The following is a 20,475-nucleotide window of genomic DNA, read 5'->3' as shown; positions in this document are numbered from 1 at the left end:
AGGTATATCATAGAGGAGAGTAGACGAGTAATACTGTGCTCTTCGCTAAACCTACTTGGTTCGGGAACATAAGGAGCCTTAAGAACCCAGATCCTCCAGTAATTCTCTCTGATACAGTAGTGTAGGTATTGCTGTTATTTCACGGCTAGGTAAATTAGACATAAAAAGGTCAAGTGATTTGTACGTGTTCCCATGAAAGGTCAGTGGCAGAACCAGAGATAATCCCTCAGTGTGAATAATAAGCCCACTCACTCCAACAATTGCTTTGAGAGCAAGGACTCTCTTAAGTTTTCCCAGTCAACCGTAAGACCTATTTTAATATGGTCAAAGGCCTCAAAAAGATGATTCTTTTCACCTCTTGGCGCTTGCCTTGGAAAAAAAGAATCACTAGCAACAGTGAAAGAATTAGAATGCTTTTGAGAGATAGTGATGGTCTAATTCTTTTTTTTTTTAAGATTTTATTTATTTATTTTTTATTTGAATTCAGTTAACCAAAGTAGTACATCATTCGCTTTTGATATAATGTTCAGTGATTCATTAGTTCAGTATATCACCCAGGGCTCATCGTTATCACGTGCCCTCTTTAATGCCCATCACCCACTTATCCCATCCCCCCACCCACCTCCTTTTCCTCAGCCCTCAGTTTGTTTCCCCGGAGTCAAGCGTCTTATGTGGTTTGTCTTCCTCTCTGATTTCTTCCCATTCAGTTTCCCCCCACTACCCCTATTATCCTCTGCACTGTTCCTTATTTATTTATTTGAGAGGAGAGAGAAAGAGAGAGAGCATTAGTTGGGGGGAGAGGGAGAGAGACAAGCAGACTTCCCGCTGAGCGGGGAGCCCGTGGCAGGACCCCGAGATCATGATCTGAGCTGAAGGCAGACGTTTAATCCACTGAGCCACCCAGGCGCCCCGTGATAGTATAATTCTTATCTTCTTTGTGTTGAAAATAAATAACTAATTACTTTATTCCAGAAATAGGAATTAAAACATCTTTCACATTTACAAATTGTACTTCAGTATTTCCTAAAAATCAATCTCTTCTAGAAAATTGAACACATATACAATTAAAAATTGATCATACAGAAACATTCCATGACAACCATCCATTCAATAAATATTTATTAAGGATCTGTTTGGTGCTGGACACTACTCTGGAGGCGTGGGATACAACAGTGAACGAGACAAAATTCCTGTCTTCCTGAAACTTATATTTTAGGCAAGGGAGACACACTAAAATCAAATAAATAATATTGCACACTCACATATCGTTATCTAAATTGTCATGGAGAAGGATCCTTGTGTTCTGCTGGTATTATCCAGATCATGTTTGAAAAATCACTAGGGGGCCCCTGGTCCAGTGAGGATGGCCGGAGAGAGGCTGCTGACCTGGATGCTCAGAGGTACCTTCAGGCCTGGCTCAGCAGGGGTGTGGGGGAGTCACCCACCTTTGGGAGAGGAAGGGCTGGGTGGTGACCGTCATCAAGCAGCACTGGGCCTAGGGTGAGGGCAGGTGCCACTGGAACTGCCCGGCTGTCCTGGAAACTGAAGGCCCACCCATTAATCGCCTTTACACGACTTGGGTGTTGAACCCTGATTATAGTATCTGTATGGTACCTTTCCTAGTCCAGCCCTGAGCCCTGGGGAAGCAGGAAAGTGTGGCTGGCCTCTTGCACTGCTTTGTCTCCAAAATAAACTACTAAAATAAAAAAAAAATTTTTTTTAAGGAAAAAAAAAGAAAAATCACTAGGGAGGGAACATGGATGGGAAATATCCAACACATTTATTTGTAGGTGCTTGACGGAGCTACTAAAGTAATATTATCCTCTCATCTCTGGATCTGAAGAAATACATTACTTCCTTTATAGGAATAGCGAGACCTAGAAATTTCAAAGACTTATCTTTATGAACATCAAAAAGAAGCAGGGTCTGAAGAAATGTCTGTCTTTCATCAATTCTATAGAACAAAAGCTAAAACTCCCAAGTGTACATCATTTTGGGGTTTCCGAGCAATTAGTTAGTTGCTACTTTCTTTTTCTATTAATGTTTATTTGTATGGATAACCACATGAAACATGTAGAATTCGTTTCTTTTCTTGCTTCTCACCCAGAAATATTCTATCTGTTTTGAATAGGACACTGCAACAATGATTAATATAGAATATTTTTGTGATATACTGATTTCAGATAAGATGACCTACTTACTATTTATTTTCATGTAGTTTTAGTCATTCAGGAAATACTGATGTATATTCTTACAGTGATATCAGAAGCAATTAAGCATTTAATTATATGATTAAAATTTTCATTACAATATAAAATGACAGGTATTTTCCCTTAAAATGATAAATTCTTTATAAAATCCTAATATACATAGCTTTTGAATTATTGAAGCCAAAGAAAGTATGACCTGTTTTAGTTAAGTGAAGTTGAACTCAAGAATAAATTGGACTTAAAGCGACCAGGGTGGTTCAGTTGGTTAAGCACCCGAGTCTTGATTTTGGCTCAGGTCATGATCTCAGTGTTGTGAGATTGAGCCCCATGTCAGTGTCTGCACTGGGTGTGGACCCTGCTTAAGATTCTCTCTCTCCTCCCTCTACCCCTCCTCTCTCTCTCTCTTTCTATCCTTCTCTTAAAAAAAAAAAGAATAAATTTGACTTAAATAATTGTAGGGAAAAAGCTTGTTTTAGAAGGTAATTTTGTTCATCTTTTCATGAAAATAAGCATATAAACTAATTTTATAAACTAATGTATAATATATATTTTGATATAAATTATATAAACCTCCTTATAAGCTGACTTTTTACTTTAATGGGATTTTAGTACAGAAATATTTTTAAAAGTGCACAGTGAGTTTAGAAATTAAAGCTATGACCAATTAAAGCTATAAATGACCTGTTTTTATTTATTTATTTATTTATTTATTTATTTATTTATTTATTTATTTATTATTTTTATTTCAAGTTTTTATTTAAATTCCAGTTAGTTAACATATAGTGTAATGTTGGTTTCAGGAGAATTTAGGGATTCATCACTTACATGCCCATCCCCCCCCCCCACCCTGTCTAGCCCATCCCCCCATCCGCCACCCACCTCCCCTCTGATAACCCTCTTTGTTCTCTATAATTAAGAGTCTGTTTCTTGGTTTGCTTCTCTTTTTTTTTCTTCTGTGTTCATCTGTTTTATTTCTTAAATTCCACATTTGAATGAAATCAGATGGTCGATAAATGACCAATTTTTAAAAACTAAATGGAATTCTTTTTATACGTCCGATCCCACTTACAATTAAAAAATTGTTCAAGAAAGTATTTACTGTTACGAAGAGTATCTAATAATGTTTGCATTTTTCTTGTAGGGAAGGCAAAAACTCCTTTAAAAAACAGTTGCTTCTTTAGTTTTCGATTTTAAAAACAGTGGATTCCTGTCCAGAATCTAAATTGGTCCTGGTGGTGGTAACATTTTCTAACTGTTAGGACAGTGGTTCTCAAATGCTGGCAGGATTGAAATCACCTGAGGGCTTGCTCACAGGGTTGCTGGGCTCCACCCACAGAGTTTCTGATTCTGAAGGGCCCTGAGGTGGGGCCCATGAATTCGCATTTCTGATGAGTTCCCAGGTGGTGCAGCTGCCCCAGGAACCACATTTTGAGAATGTTCTGTTAGGATGAATTTAGCAATGATTAGGAAAACTAGATTCTTCATCACAACATTTTGAATGCTTTATGTCAAAACCATGGTGCAAATAATAACTTATTACCTTAAGTCATTTCAAAATGCATTGTTTCTCATGGGCCATTTATGTTGGTTTTTTCTTTGCCCTGCTTCGAAGGTTGATCTATCAAACATATTTTCAAACTTATGACAATAAGACTAAAGGTCTTTTGTTGATTTTTACTGTAATTTTGGACAGACTCTAATGAATAAGAGTCTAGATCATCTGAAAATTGAGGGGTTTTGTTTTGTTTTTTGTTTGTTTTGTTTTGTTCGTTTTGGTGAATTTCTTGTCATTTTGCACATCTTTGTCTTAGTTTAGCCACAATGGAAATAATAAACTGATCTCTAAAAACGATAAAGAAATTATTTTAGATCTTGGATGAGTAAAACCTATATTTATTTATTTATTTGAGAGAGAGAGAGTGCACTCGAGAGGGAGCAGGAGTGGGTAGGGGAGGGGCAGAGGGAGAGGGAGAGGCAGACTCTCTGCTGCTGATGTGGAGGCAGGGTTCAATCCCAGCATCCCGAGATCACAGCCTAAGATGAAGGAGGATGCTTAACCGACTGAGCCACCCAGGCACCTCCTCAGACCTATATATTTTGTAAACTCCTTTGATGAAGGTGCTCTAGTGTAGGGTAATGCTGACATTCTAGGCTCCTTCCTTCGGTCCCGTGGAAGGAGGGACGGGATCCGCTCCTTACTTCCCTGTGGTCGTGTGCATGTGGCAGGGTGGAGGAAACGGTCCTGAGGTTTCATGCTTTCCTTTGGCTCTGAGGTCTTTGGTCTGGTGGTCCACGTATCCTCTACGGCCACTTCAGAAGGCGCTCCGGGGTTTGCGTCGTTTCTTTCCCAAGTTTACTGGAGTGCCTTCCTCAGAATGACCCCCCACCCCTCCCACCCCCATTCTCTTTCCTGCCCATTGCCATGCTTTCCTCTTGGCAATGGCTTCCTTTGAGGCATTCTCTTTGGATTCTCAAGAGACTATTTGGCAAGTCCAGAAAAATAAACATTATGTCTTTCTCTTTCCATTCCAGTTACAATCCAAATTCTGCAAGACAATATAGACAACTGTGTTTGACTAGGGAACAAGGAAGTCTGGGAAGGAGAAAAAAGAACAAGAATTAACTTTAAGACTTTCCAGCTAATCCATTTCATGACACTCTTTGGTGGAGAATTCGTACTTCATCTGCTTCCCATAGCCTTATCTATAATACTATGTAGCTATTGTATATATAATATCAAACCCGCATCTGTGGTACTCTTCCACATTTCCTCCCCTCACTTTACCCCTCACCCCCAACTCTCTAATGTTCTCCCCCTCTCTGTGGGAAATGCCACTATTTCTGCATCTTTCACTATTTAACCTCAGATTTAAGTTGGATGTTAGTGGGGGTTTCCTGCAGCTTATCCTTGTCAAGTGTCTAAGTGCAAATACTCCTGCCACAGTGAATATTTTCTTGCAGAGACCACACAGTTCAGTCTCATGTGAGAAAGCCTTTTCTTCTTCGTATCATGTCTTTGGCCCTACTCCTAACAGAATAGTAATTCTAGCATCAGTATTCTAGAGAGGAACAGTTATTTCTTCTTTGGGCTGTTTTCTTTATAAGGGACTTTATAGTACTGAGAGTGGCTCTGAACAGTTGCCATCATTCCCAAATAGATTCACTTTATCCCTCCATTCTTTTTTCTAATAGAAGGGAAAAGAATGGGTAAGAGGATCTTTGTTTGTCGTGCCACAATTAATAGAAAAATTCCTTTACAGCTTGCATTTGTATTAGCTTCTTCTGTAGACTGAATGTTTGTGCCCCACCCCACTCCCCGAATTCCTGTGTTGAATCCCAATGTCCAATGTGATGGTGTTTGGAATTGGTGCCTTTGGAAGGTGATTAGGTCATGATGGTGGAGCCCTTGTGAATGGGATTAATGCTCTTATACAAGAGACCTGAGAGCTCCCCTGCCCCTTAGTGAGAAGGTACCTGTCTATGAGGAAGCTAGCTCTCCCCAGACACCAGACCTGCTGGTGCTTTTATCATGGACTTCCCAGCCTCCAGAAGTGTATGAAATATGTTTGTGATATATATAAACAGAGTATGATATATAAGCCACCCAGGCTATGGTATTTTTGTTTATAGGAACCCAAACAGATCAATGGAGTGTCCCAGGGCTGCTGTAAGAAATTATCAAGATTTTAATAGTCTAAAACAGCAGTCGTTTATTTACTACAGTTCTGGGGACTGGGAGTCCTAAGTGAAGGTGTTGGCAGAACCATGCTGTCTCTGAAAGCTCTATGATAGGATTCTTACCTGCCTCTTCTTTGCTTCCGGGGGTAGCCAGCAATCCTTGGTGTTGCTCAGCTTGCGTCACTCCGGTCTCTCCTGTTACGTGGCATTCCCCTGTGTGTCTATGTCTGTGTCCAAATGTCCCTCCTCTTACAAGGACACTAGTCGTTGGATTAGGGCCCACCTTCATCCACAATGACTTCATCTTAACTGAATACATCTGCAAAGACCCTATATTCAAGTAAGATCACATTTACAAGTATTGGGGATTAGGACTTGAACATATGTTTTTGCTGGACACACTGCAACCCTCAACAGTACTCTCCATTCAAACTCCTACTTGGGCAGTTAGTCTGGTTGCAAATTCTAGACCTCTGTCTCGCTAGCCATCCTCTATGACTTTCTTCATGCAGGTCCCTCTCTCCCCTTAGAATGGCTTCCTCATGCCATCCTCACATCCCCCTTCCTACCTATGGACATTTTATCCATTCTTTAAAACCTTTATCAGCATTTCTTACATAATTCTTTTCCTACTGCTACCAACCAAATGGGATCCCTTGGATTTCTGTCCTTATTTTTCCTCATATGAATTACATGTCTGTAATTGTTCTCATTCCACCAACTAGAAAGTAGATTGCTTAAAGAAGGAGAATAAGTCTTACTTATCTCTGTAATCCCACAGTAATTTTTTTCTTTTTTTTTGCTTTGCACAAAACAGAATCACAAAATCAGAAAAAAATAGATGTTTTGAAAATACAGGGTTTGTGTATTTTAAGCATGTGAAAAAAGGGAAAACCTTAGTTTACACTCTCTTCTGCTGATTTCTCTCTGCTCCAAATAGGAAGAGTGTTTGGTATAAAAGCATTGTACAATTATTAACGTAAATGTATGAGCCAATTATTCTGACTGCAGGCTCCAGCTCACTTTGTGATCTTTGGAAAGGCAGTTGCTGTGTCAGTTTTACCAATTAATAAAAGTGGAGCTCACATGAAAAAAATCACATGTGAGAAGTGCCAAAGAAGAATTATGGTTGAATATCATTCAAGTGCAACTGCTTGATTTTTTTACTCCATCCCTATTTGCACCCAAACTGAAATGAACATCAGAATCCTAATGATAAGGAGATAAATGTGAATGGTTTAATAAGGGATGCTGCTAAAAATGAAAAGCCTAAATCTATCACCTTTATTCCCTAATCTTGGAGTGAAAAAGCTGCGCAGTGTTACTTAGACTCTGCTATAGGTTTTATGTGTTTGTATATATGGTTTGTACTTACGAGTATATATATTTTATGTATACGCACAAATTTTCATTCCTGTTTAAAGTTGCATATGTATTTTAATTACAAATATGTCATGATTAGTAACGAAGGGCATAATTTTCCTTTTTTCTTTTCAACACTTAATGAAAGAATCCCTACCCGTTCATGGAATTCTTTCCCTGCAGGAAATATGTCTTTATTCTTTTATAAGGCTAACTATCCACCAATGCTTTGATTCCTTTCTCACTAATATGTATGCATATATCTGCCCATGTATTACATTGCATTTTTAAAAACTTTAATATTATGGAAGATGATGAATTATCTTGGGCTAGTTTTTCTCTTTGTAATAATGAGCTGCTAAGAGTTTTTTATTGGTAAATTCTTTCATCAGCACTTACTAAGTAGGTATGGCAGATGTAGGCATCATCTCCACACCATGTATAAAACAGTAGCTACAGTTTTGCCTAATAAAGATCGTCGTGGATTACAAGTATTTCTAGGACTCAGAGATTTCCTACCTGTGACATTATTCCTTTTTAGTATTCAGTGATGATGCCTATGCTCAGATTCTCATTATTAGCAACACTGATTGATGGCTGGTTTTCCAGACCATGTTGTGTAGTGACATCAGCTAATTTCAAGTACTGTTGTGAGGGTCTCTGCGAGCTCATGTTGGATATCATAAGATGACTGTCCTTGTATGTCTTCATTAACTCTTTTTAAGTTTTTCATTGGAATTTAAATTGTGATTTCTCATTGTGATACATCTCCGCAGATGTGCTATACTTGTCTAGAAATACTTACCAAGGTTTTTAACATTTGGTTTCCAAAGCACATAATATTAAATGATGCTGTTGCTTCTTTGGATTCTGGGGTCGTTTTTCTTTATTTATGTCATATAAAAGGGGATAGGAGAGAAGATTGACTAAAGTAAAGAGCCCGTCGCTAAGAAAAAACTGATGTTTTTGATTGGCAGCATGGCCATTCTAGATAACATTTTTTAAAGGATTGCATATATAGGGCCCTAAATCTTTTTTTAACAACTATTGGGCATATGTTAACTAGTCTCTGAGAATTTGTACTGTGCTTCTAGTAAACTATAAATTTGGACCAGAGAGCCCTATATTGATACCATTTTCACATGTTTTAGAATCATTGAGATATTCTTTACTTCTTTTGTATTTTGTCTATATAGTAGGGATGCTATCCTTGCTTCACAGGGTTCAATTCCATGTTTACTCAGTACTCAGTTCCTTCTCCAAATAGCTTATGATATAGCAGAAGGGATGTAAGTATACAAATTAACTATGAAATTTAAAAAAATATATTGAAATATTTTATTTCTGCAAACCCTGGGAATTCTACCATCGTCTGATGTCTAATTGTATTTCTTTGGTCTTTATCTTTTGTCAAGGAGGAAACAGAGAGATAATTCACTGTGATTTAAGAGTTTTTGCCCACATAAACACGTAGTGAATGTCTTCACTGACTTGTTTCTTTGGCAAATAATTCATTGTGTCTGCTTGGTGCACCGAGTTCTGTTTTTGGCTCTGAAAATGTAGAGGTTACGGCCACTTTTCCTTAAACCTGTCGTAGCCCTCTGGAGAGAACCAGTATCTTCTAAGACACAATATGAGAAATTTGCTGTCTAGGTATGCACAGGGCACTATCTGACCACGGAACAAGGAAGAGCAAACTAGGCTACTGAGTCAGGAAATGCTCTCAGTTACAAAGAATGTAAAAGACATCCAGGTAGAAAAATGGTACAGTTATTTCTATTTTGTTTTTCCTTATTATATCTTTCAAATTTTCCAAGATATATGGAGATGACATATATAATCGTGAATAAGAATATTTTTTAAGTGTTTGAACATGTGAAAGGAGGCCAAGGCATCTTATTTTTTTGGGGTGCCTTTTAGAGTGCCACTTAAATGCAAGAAAACAGGACAAATGTAGAATCATCTCATTAACACTGCAGGAAAGAGAAATCCTGGTATGTTTCTATGAAATAGGATATACTAAATGAAAATTATTTGTATAGATTTGTACTATGAATTATGTCACATAAAATAGCATTACTGATTTCTTTAAATAATTATATTAATTTTGGCATTATAAAGTAACTATAAAGAAGTAAAAGTTTTTAGTAAATAAATTTATAAGAAATTATTCAAATTAATGTCTTATGGTGGAAAGCTATCTTTTATTTATGATTTAAGAGTTCTGATATTTACATTTATTGAACAAGTATGTATTACGTATCTACTATATACCAGACATTGTTCTAAGGCTTGGAAATATAACAGTGAATAAAATGGGTGAAAATCTGTGTCCTCTGAGAACATAAACTTACTCTAACATAAGCAGGGATCATTAATGAAGAGATCGATAATAAAATATGGTATGTCAGATCATAATATGCTATGGAGAAAAATAAAGCAGGAAATAATGTTGGCTATATTAGGGGACGTGGATGAGTTGATCATTCAAAGTGTGGTTATTGATAAGACAATATTTGAAAGGAGTCCTGAAGGACGGGAAGAAGCGAACCATGCAGGTATCTAGAGGAAGAGAATCTGGGCAAAGAGAACAACAACTACAAAGCTTTGAGATGGACATGTTTCTCAGGTTGAAGGAACAGTTAGGAGCCCAGTGTGGCTGGGACTGTGGGGCAGGTACAAGGAGAGGAGTCAAGAAAGGTGTAGCGGAGGCAAGATTCTGTAGTCCTTATTGGGCATGGTGAAGACTTGGCTCTAATTCTAAATAAGATGGCAACCATTGGAGGGTTTGGAGTCGAAGAGGCATGATCTGACCAAAAGGATGCCTCTGGCTCCTGTGTAAAGGCTGGACTTGGGAGGCCTGGGGTGAATCAGGGAGACCAGTTAAAATGCTGTTGCAGTATTCCAGGTGAGAGAAGCTGGTGGCTCAGTCATGTGGTGGTGGAGGTCAGATGTTAGACATCCAGGCACACCTATTACTAGTCACTGCTCCCTGCACTCTGTCGGTAAGCTCCACTTCAAGTATCTCAGGCTGGCTAGCCCTTCCTAACTAGCACTTTCTTCCAGCACTTCAACACATTTTTCACTACAGTAAAAGCTACAATTCATTCATCCTACCACCTTTTCATCGTCCCTCCGTGCTTCATTTCTTTTTCTTCCTTATTCAGCTTAGCTTCCATGGTCCCATTTAAATTCCTTGCATAGACTCTTAATTTCCATGTATTTCTTTTTGGTGGGTTGTTGACCTTGCCCTGAGAAACCACACGTCTCATTAATTACAACTCTGTCTACTTCGTGCCTGGACCCAGACAACTGAAACTCGCTGGAGAAAAACACACAAACATGCTTATTGACCTCGCTTTGATCATAACAGAAAGGGAGCCCTTTGGACTTCCTGACAGTCCTACTACATTTTCTGAGGTCGCTCACTTTCCCTAGCTCACTGTCTCATACCTTCTCTTCCTCAAATTCCAGCACCTCCTCTCTCAGCCCCATTATCAGCTTACTACCACACTGAGAAAACGAAAGTAACCAGAAAAAAAATTTAAAAATTTTTCTGTGTTCCCATCATTAAAACCATCACCCTCCTGAGATTGTGCCCATATTCTCTGCTGTCGGTATGGTTGAATTTGTTTCTATCCAAAGCAGAAACCTTCCACTTATATACTAAGTCATTCCATTCTCACCTGGTCAAGATGTTTTAGCAAACGTTCCATCTCTCTCAAGATCAAACGAACATGATGTTATAATTCCCATCTTTAGAAAACCTTCCCTTTTACCTTATCCATTTCTCTAACTACCACCCCATTTCTTAGCTCCCTCTTTTCAAGAGTTGCCCGTATTCATTGTGTATACTTCTTCTCCCATTCTCATTTAAACTCACTACATTAGGCTTTGGTGTCCACCACTCCCTGAAACTCTTGCTGTCAGGGTTACCAGTGACTTGTTAAGGTGCTCGACCCAATGGCCACTTCCTGGTCCTCATTTGATTCAACTCTCTGTGACTTTTGACACAGATGATCACTCCCTCCATCCTGAAGTTTGTCTTCATTTGGCTGCCAGGATACCAGGTTTCACTGGGTTTGTTCTGACCTCCCTCACCCAAATTTCTCAGTCTTCTTCACGGTGAGGCCTCTCCTTTTCCTAACTTCTATTGGTGTTCTTTGGGTCTCTTTTCTCTGACTCAGCTCCCTTTTAGGTCATCCCATTAAGGCTCATGATTTTAAATATCAGGCATATACTGACAACACCTAAATATATAGCTCCAGTCCTGACCTCTGCTCAGAGCTCCTGAAAAACATATCCATTCAAATTCCTGCTCATCTCCTTTTGCGTGATAAATAAAGTTTCATGTGTCCAAGACCAAAGTCTTGATTTTCTCTCCCTAAATATGCTCCTTCTGCATTTTTCCTTAGTAAATGGCATTTCTAAACTCTCAGTTGCTCAGGTTAATACTTTTGGAGTCAATCCTAACCCTTCTTTCTTTCACCCCCAGATACACACTGGAAACAAATCATGCCAATTTTACCTTCAACAGACTTCTTAAAACATATGCTCATGTGCCCAAATGATTACAATAATTTTATCCTTTGAAACACATTTAGATTTTTAGAAGCACCTACAAGTCGCCACAAATTTCATGACTAGTTTATAATAAAAATCTGTACAATTCACATTTCGTCAAAAATGCCATGTAAATGGTTGTCTTGCGTGAGTTATAAATATCCCTGAAAGCTCGTTCTAAGATGATAGTTTCAAAAATGATTTGCTCTGGAGCAGCATTCATGGAATGAATATTTAATTTACCATGTTATCGCTTACAAGGATAATGTTTATTAGGCTTTATAGGTTCTGGATTATTATTTAAAATTTATCTCCATTCTTTATAATCACAATTTGAATTAACATCTCAAGAATAGTACAAAGACTTATGTATTGCTCTGTAATGCTGATAAGAATACTGACTTTAGGACCATTCTGCTTGAGTTCAGTACTGGCTCTATCATTTTCTAGGTACGTTATCATGGACTAGTCCCTTAAATGCTCGTGGCTCAGTTTCCTCATCTGTAAAATGAGGATAATGCCAGTGCCTACCTCAGGATTTCCTGGAAGGATCAATGAGATCATGTACTTAAGTGTTTAGAATAGTGACTGGCACAGAGTAAGAGATAGGAACGGTGCCAGGAATAAAAGAATTATTTGGAGATTCTTTGTTTTTAGAAGCCCTCAGGGAACTTGAGGCATAAATAGACTGTCTGAAAAGTTAAAGACATTGCAGGGTTTCAGGAATTGTTCAAGACAGCCGGAAAAGTGGCATGTGAAGGCAACATGTATTAGTTATCTACGAAGTGAGAGAACTAGCCAACAAATGTCATAGACATTCAAATGAGAGAGAAAGATTACTTCTACCAATGGCAGTTTAAGATCATTTTGGTGAAATTTTTGTTCTTTAAATGCCCATTTCGAATTATAATAAAACTGAGATAAAGCGCCAGTTGTGACATATGAATATTCAGAAGCATAGGACTTTAGTACAAACTGCTAATGTAGGGCTTTGATTAGATGCCATAAAAGAAATTCTTCTGAAATGTAAATACCTATTTATTTATGTAGATAAGAAGCTGCCATTTATATTGGTACCGCTACCTACTGAAGTATCACACTGCTGCTTAGGTTTTAGATGTGCGTGTAGCTTCAATTTATTATAAGGAGGATCAGTTATATATCTCTGTGCGTGTTTCTTCTTCCTGGCACTTCTTTTATCTAAGATATAAGTTTAATCAACAAACACTAATTGAGCACCTATTCTGGCGAGGCACGGTCTTCTCATGCTAGGAACATACACATTACCAAATAAAAAAATGTAAGATTGATGTAGTAATAATAGCTGTTCCCTGTGATTTCATTATTTATTCCTTTCAAATGGACATGCTTTCCTGAAGCGTAATCATTCAGCATTAACCCCACAACTGTGAAGTTATGGGTGTAAGTGGACCAAGTAATTTCAGAGTTTGACCCCAAGAAAGGGAGAAAAAGAGACCTAAACCCTTGCCCTTCTCTTTCCGTCTAGTTGGCTCGTCACAACAAACTCTTGCAGCAGATGCTTAAACCAGGATCGGATCCAGATGATGGGGATGAAGCCTTAAAATATTACGCCAACCACACTGCACAGATCGAGGTAACCGTTTCTTATTTCTTGAAAGGGACCAACTGTGAAAATATATGTTCCTTTTCTCTTTCAGACCATTTTCATAATTGTTTCCTAGAACAATGAAGCAGAATTGAAAAATAGAAACTGTAAAAGTGTATACCAAAAGATAAGATGCAGGGAGTGATCTCTAAGAAATTGAGGTGCATATCTTTCAAAGTGGTCTTTATTTTTTGGCCAGAACTATATGTAAATTTTCTTTTGTAATTAATGTTATTTTTGTCTTGTGTTGGTCATGGAAGCGATCATTACAGAGCAGTGATGTTTAAATGAAAAGATTATTATAGTAGAAGCTATCATGCAAGAAAAGCATTCTCTATAAAAATTATAAAAGGCTTGTTAAAAGGGAGATCTCTGTGTAAAACAGTGTTCAGAAGTGTGGAAGGCACTATTAAGTGTTCATAGCGATAGCATAAACTGGGAGTGCTTTAGGAGCTCCCACTTTCAGTGTGCTGTGATTGACCCCTCCCCCCCCCATGAAACATTATTTAATAGCTGTTGGCAGTTTAGGAGGGGTAGGTCAACATGGGCTTATCATTATGTGTTGTGAGACCCATCTGGCTGTCATTTACTAGCTCTGGTATCATTTTGACACTAGTTGGCAGAGCTAATCAGGCAGAAGTGAGCAGAGTAGTTGACGCTTGTCACTCGTAATTTACATTCATACATTTATTCATTTTGGTGGATATTTTTTAGTTTGCAGCAGAATGCATGATGGATATCATTGCTATTAACTCTCAGGATTTATAATCACTATACCTTGCTGTTTACTATTGCCAAATATTGGGAATAATGAACATGTCACAAAATTAATCTCTTGCTCACGTTTATAAACGTTAATAGTACTGCAGCTTTGGTGGGAGACTTGACCTAGGAACCCAGAAGCTGGACCAGCAGCAAAAACATTGCTTGTTGCATCAGGTGCTTAGAGCCTGAGAGCGTGGCCACCTCAGGAAGCTAGAGAAGTTGATATGGATTTATGACCAAACCACTAAGGTTCTGAGGAAGGTCTCAGAAGTCATGGTACAAAGCTACATGCTTAGAAGGGATAGGAATAGCAGGTGGGCTGAGTGGGTCAGAGGAAGGGTTTGGTTAATACCTGTATGCGAGCTGGGGCTGTCGTCTGGAGTCGGACTTTTATTGGTTTCCCAGCCATGAGGAGGGATTTCACTGTAGATACACAAATTTGGTAAATGTTTGCAGATCACTTACGCTCTATCAATTACATACACATACAGAAGATAATTCCGTGTAGTAAGTGCATAACCAAAGGGCCAAGGAAATGTAGAGAAAACAGCAATTAACTGTGCCTGGGGAATTTCAGGATTGATTTCACAGACACAGTTGCCATAAAGAATATATTAAATATTGAGTAGAAGTTTATTAAAGATTGGGCACAGAATTTCAGATAGAAGTAAATGAAAGGAAGGTGTGAAATCATGAGAGACTCTTGACTCCGGGAAAGAAACTGAGAGTTGCAGAAGGGGAGGTGGGCGGGGGGAATGGGATAACTGGGTGATGGGAATTAAGGAAGGCATGTGATGTGATGAGCACTGAGTGTTATACAAACTGATGAATCATTGAACACTGTATCAGAAACTAATGATGTAGTATATGTTTGCTAATTGAATTTAAATAAAACAAAAAATAAAGTTATTAAAGGAAAAAAGAACATACAAGGGTGGGGGGACTCTTTTCAAAAGATTATTCTAGTTGCTGTTGGAGAAAGGATTGGAAAAGAGAATGGGGCATGGGATGCAGGTTGATCAGGTGAAAGATATTTTAATAGAAAATGTGAAAATGGTGATATTGAAGATGACTAAATTGGAGAAAATATACATACACATACATATGTACCATTTTGCTTAGGTTGGCACATTTTATAAGAGGCATGATAAATATCCCTCATACACACACATACACACACGTATGTATGAGGGGTATTTATCATGCCCCTTATAAAATGTGCCAACCTAAGCAAAATGGTATGGAAAGGATGCCTCTGGATTTCTGGTCTGAATAAATAAGCAGAATTGGTGTTGTGCATTGGAATCCCAGCTTGGGCAGTCAAAAGAGAGAGGAAGATCATTTATTGGTTCTTGGATAAATTGAATTTGAGGTGACTTTGAGGCATTCCTGAAGTTGGGTACGGAAGTCCAGGGTTCAGAGGAACAGTCTGGGCTGATGATCTAAATTCTACATGTTGACCAGTCCTCATGCTCATTGGAAGACCAGCTCATATGCGCTACTCAGGGAAGCTTCTCACCCATCAGGCATTCATTAATTTTATCCCACTGTACTCCCACAGCAGTTCGATCATGCTGTTAGTTTAATATATAATATTGGAACATGTGTCTCATGTGTCACTTGTCGCCTACTGACACTGTGCCTGGAGCATCACCACAATAATGATTATTGTTGAAAATAATACTTTTTAGACTCAACAACACGGAGATATATGAAGGACCTTGTGGATTACCTGGTTTACCTGCCCATCCAAGGAGAATTTACTCCATAATGATCTTGCCTCTACTTTAAATTGTTCCTGTGATAGAGATCTCCCTACTTCAGAAGGAAACAGATCCAGTTTTGAACAATTTGAATAATTAGAAAGTTATTTTTTATAAAGAATTCACACTAGCCCACTTCCATGTTTCCCCACTGTCCAGAACATTTGCTCCTCTGTTAGCAGGATAGCTTGGCTGTAACATTTGAAGAACCATGATGATTACTGAACTAGAGGATCTTACAGATTGGGGTTCATGTTGTGTTTTCACTTTGAATTCCCCAGAGCTCCTTGCCTAAGGAGTGAATAAGCATTTGTTGAATAAATGTATTGAAACAATTATCCATTTTGGCTTTTTACAGTTAATACACTCCCACTGTCTGCAGTAATTCCTTCAGTTGGTCAGTGCCCCTTGTAGAATGTGATGACCAGAATCAAACGTAACATTTCTTAAAGGGACTGAATTGTTTGGCCTGTAATAATCAAAATTCTATTTCTTTTTTTTCCTTAGATTTATTTATTTATTTGAGAGACGTGCAAGCGTGCGTGAATGGGGGGAGGGGCAGGGGGAGAGACTCTCAAGCAGACTACCCACTCAGCGTGGAGCCCCATGTGGGGATCGATCCTACAACCCATGAGATTATGACCTAAGCTGAAATCATGAGTCAGGTGCTTAACCGACTGAGCCACCCTTCTGTTTCTTTTTCAGATTTATTTTTATTTTTTATTTTTATTCTGTTTATTTAAATTTAAAAAAAAAAAAGCAAGAGCAGTGCACCTATTTTTCCCACACCCCATCCACTGCCTCTGGCAACCACCAATCTATTCTCTGTATCTATGAGCTTGTGTGTATATACGTGTGTGTATATGTATATGTGTGTGTGTGTGTATGTATATGTATATATATATTCAGATTCCTCATAGAAGAGAGATCATGTGATATTTGTCTTTCTCTGACTTATTTCACTTAGCGTAAGGCCCTTGAGGTCCATCCATTTATTGTCACAAATGGCAAGGTATCATTCTTCTTTATGGCTGAAAAATATTCCACTGCATATGTATACCATAATTTCTTTACCCATTCATCCATTGACAGGCACTTCAGTTGTTCCCATATCTTGGCTATTGTAAATAATACTGCAGCGAAAATGGGGGTGCAGATATCTTTTCAAATTAGTGTTTTTGGGTTTTTTGGATAAATAAGCAAAGGCAACAATGAAAAGTAGTGCACTAAAGGATTACTTTAGATATTTCAAGCTGGCATATTTTTTCAAACCTGAATTTGTGCAATATCATTCATGAGCTCGTGCTAAAAACAAAAAACTAGTCCAAGACTGAAGTGTCCAAAGGCTAAAACAAATGCAAATTAATATTTTCAGATTGTTCGGCATGATAGGACGATGGAACAAATAGTTTTTCCTGTGCCCAATATATGTGAATACCTTACACGAGAATCCAAGTGCCGTGTGTTCAATACAACTGAAAGGGATGAACAAGGCAGTAAAGTGAATGACTTTTTCCAGCAAACAGAAGATCTCTACAATGAAATGAAGTGGCAGAAGAAAATCAGGAGTAAGTACCATAAACCAAAATGGTTAGTTTTGAGCGTAATGGTAGATACACCAGTACTTTGGAATACATAACAGCATTCGTTTAAATCGGTTTTTAATTTCTTACCATCTGATGTTACGGAAGGCACTTATCGGCTTAAGAATGTAAGCCCAGTCTACACCTGCGTTGGAGCTGAGACACCTGCGGCTTAATAAAAACAGACTAATTAGATCATCTTTTAGTGCTGATCCTATAGTTTTATAAATATTAAGAAATGCAAGGTTGCAGCTGTATGTTTCAGTTGCTGAGCAGCTGCAGGTTTGCAGCCCTTGAATAGGTTCTGACCGGCCCTACAGTCAGTGAAGGGGATGGAGAGACATCGGCACCAGCAGGCTCATCCTCTGTTGTCTTACGATCTTAACGATGGAGTAGATTGTTCACTGTTTTCTTGAAAGTCATTCTTTCTTTCAACATATCTTTACCTTGCCAAATCAGACTAAAAATTCTGTGACACTTATATTCAAATAAGGCAATGTTAACAATTTTACAGTTACAAATTAGTATGATATAGTTCCCATTACTTACATCTCAGGGGTCAAGTCTGTTTGGAAATACTGAGTTTTCAAACTTAAAAATTTTTAAGTTTACACTAAGCTTTGCTTCATTTTCCCAGATAAGGCATATCATGAGTTTTTAACAAAATATAGTAGGGAGAAACTCTTGATTAGGTCTTTTCTATCTTTGGGGGAAGTGTTCCAGACAAGCAGGCCTATATTCTCAATACCTCTATTCAACAGGGCTTCTAGTTTTTAGGAACTTAAATGAGCGTAGTTTATGAATTTGAGTGGAGCTTGAGACACACATGATATAAGATCATGGAATGCATTGTTAGGCTTTCTTATCAAAATACTTGAAAAAATAAAGAAATGACTCTCCCTTAGCATTTTGCCATGTAGAACTTAGGGAATTCAGAGAAAATTTTGAGTGTCTAGAATACTTATATGAAGACTCAACAATTTTATTTGGGTCATTTGAAAAGCACACATTTTATCCTTGACAAAAGTAAGTTGAGTAAGGAACTAGTGCTTGTGGGGTTTGTTTTCTTTTTGGATAAATATCATATCACTTATTAGAAAACAAATCTTAAAATAATTTCAAATGTACATCTTCCATTGAAAATTTGGAAGCAACTTATTATGAGGCTATAGATAGAAACTAGTTCATTAGATGGGTGTACTACAAATTAACATCTTCTAATTTTGTCTCAATATTCTGCTTTTTAAAACGAAGACTCCTAATTAAAAAATGAAGGAAATGCAGATGTTTACAATGTAATATACATTAGTCAACTAAATGCCATGGCAAATCACAGCCTGTTCCAGTGTTGGAATGCTTCATTCCAAGAGAAGGAAAACAACGTATACTGAAGGGTCGTGCAGTTTAGAAGTAAGCAGAAGATCCCGAATTAATTCACAGAACCTAATTTGAAAAGTTTACAATTTCTATTTGAAAGTTGATGTGCCTTTCTCCCTCAAGTAACTCTAGTATTTTAGATATGATGTTGGATATTAAGAATTAAGAATGGACAAGATGGAAAAGTCATGTGGTCAAATTTGTATGCACTGCATATCTGTTCGATTATTTAGGAGAGGTAGAAAGAGCTGATTTTTGATTAGGTCAACTATGTTCAGTAGATGAATTTACTAATTCATTTCTGAAGATAAATATGGAATCTCTTTTCTGAAAATATTTGGGAAAGACTCTCCTACTTATTATCTTTTGTATCTTTCACATTTTTTCTGCTGTTCCAAACCCAAGTGCTTAGGAAGCATTAAGGTTTAAAACTTAGATGTCATAAATTACTAATTCCCAGTAAGCAGTTCTAGGCCATGCTGTTAAGTTTCAGAATTTCAGGTAACTGTGACTGGGTTGTAGGGATTTTCATCAGACATGTATCTGGCTTGGGTTTTTTATTTGACTGTAAAGCATGGGAGTGGGACCAATTTATCAATATTACTGAATTATAAAGTGATACTATTCCGTGAAGAGGGGCCCCAGGCAGCCACTAACGTCTTTCCCCTAATCTTCTCTAGAGATGTATTAGAGAGAATTATTATAGAATCACTCTTTCTGACCATGTTTAGCAATTGCAAAATTACTCACCCTTTTACCATGGCTTAAGTGTAAATTGGTTGAAGAATAAAAAAAGAATCAAATAGAAAACTCCCTTATGGTATTGATTATAAACTTTCTTATATAAGTCATTTTGAATATTTGTTTAAATATACCTTTACTACCTTGCAAAAACACATTTGATAAAATGTTATTTCAGTAGGGTTCATGTGTTGAAACCAAAATTAATTATTCCATTTTATCTCATCGTACTTTTTGCTTACTAGGTAACCCTGCACTGTTCTGGTTCTCGAGGCACATATCCCTCTGGGGGAGCATATCCTTCAACTTGGCTGTGTTCATCAATTTAGCTGTTGCCCTCTTCTACCCGTTTGGGGATGATGGAGATGAAGGCAAGTGCTTGTCTTTCTTTAAATGATAAATATTTTAAAGTTCTAAAGATAATACTCTTGATAATACATTCCTAAGCTGTTTAGAGCTTCAAAATAATAATAATGTAATTTTGTTAAATTTTTCTATATTCATTGAAAGTAGAGAATGATGATAAGTAGATTAGGCAGAAAACTATGGTCAATAGAAATGTTAGTTTTCAAAAAGCTTCTGTACAGGAGAGCTGTTAGAGCTATGCTATACTGGCAAACAAGGCAATGTAAAAGAATTATTTCTACCTGATTAATATGACTGAAAGCATTTTAAATATGGTATCTCAATTATATGGGAAAATGAGTGCCAAAAATATTTATTGTGATTACCTTAAGTTGTGGAGTTTATATTTTACCCTCTTCTTTGCTTTTATTTATTTATTTATGTATGTATGTATGTATGTA

At 37.6% G+C, this 20,475-nt stretch overlaps 1 protein-coding gene across 2 annotated transcripts in view; it reads left to right on the top strand.

Annotated features, from left to right (window-relative positions):
• The window catches only part of ITPR2 (inositol 1,4,5-trisphosphate receptor type 2), a 477,037-nt gene that overhangs the window by 349,701 nt on the left and 106,861 nt on the right, over window positions 1-20,475 (top strand). For both annotated transcript variants that reach the window (XM_045811874.2, XM_087855710.1), the window contains 3 exons: window positions 13,321-13,428; window positions 17,344-17,536; window positions 19,915-20,040. In XM_045811874.2, coding sequence (XP_045667830.1) covers window positions 13,321-13,428; window positions 17,344-17,536; window positions 19,915-20,040 — 427 coding nt within the window. The remainder of the gene's footprint in view (window positions 1-13,320; window positions 13,429-17,343; window positions 17,537-19,914; window positions 20,041-20,475) is intronic.

The sequence above is a fragment of the Ursus americanus genome, chromosome 25, assembly GCF_024610735.1.
Source record: "Ursus americanus isolate L20-20 chromosome 25, mUrsAme1.1.p, whole genome shotgun sequence".
Lineage (NCBI taxonomy): Eukaryota > Metazoa > Chordata > Mammalia > Carnivora > Ursidae > Ursus > Ursus americanus.
This window is presented reverse-complemented; position numbering and strand designations above follow the sequence as displayed.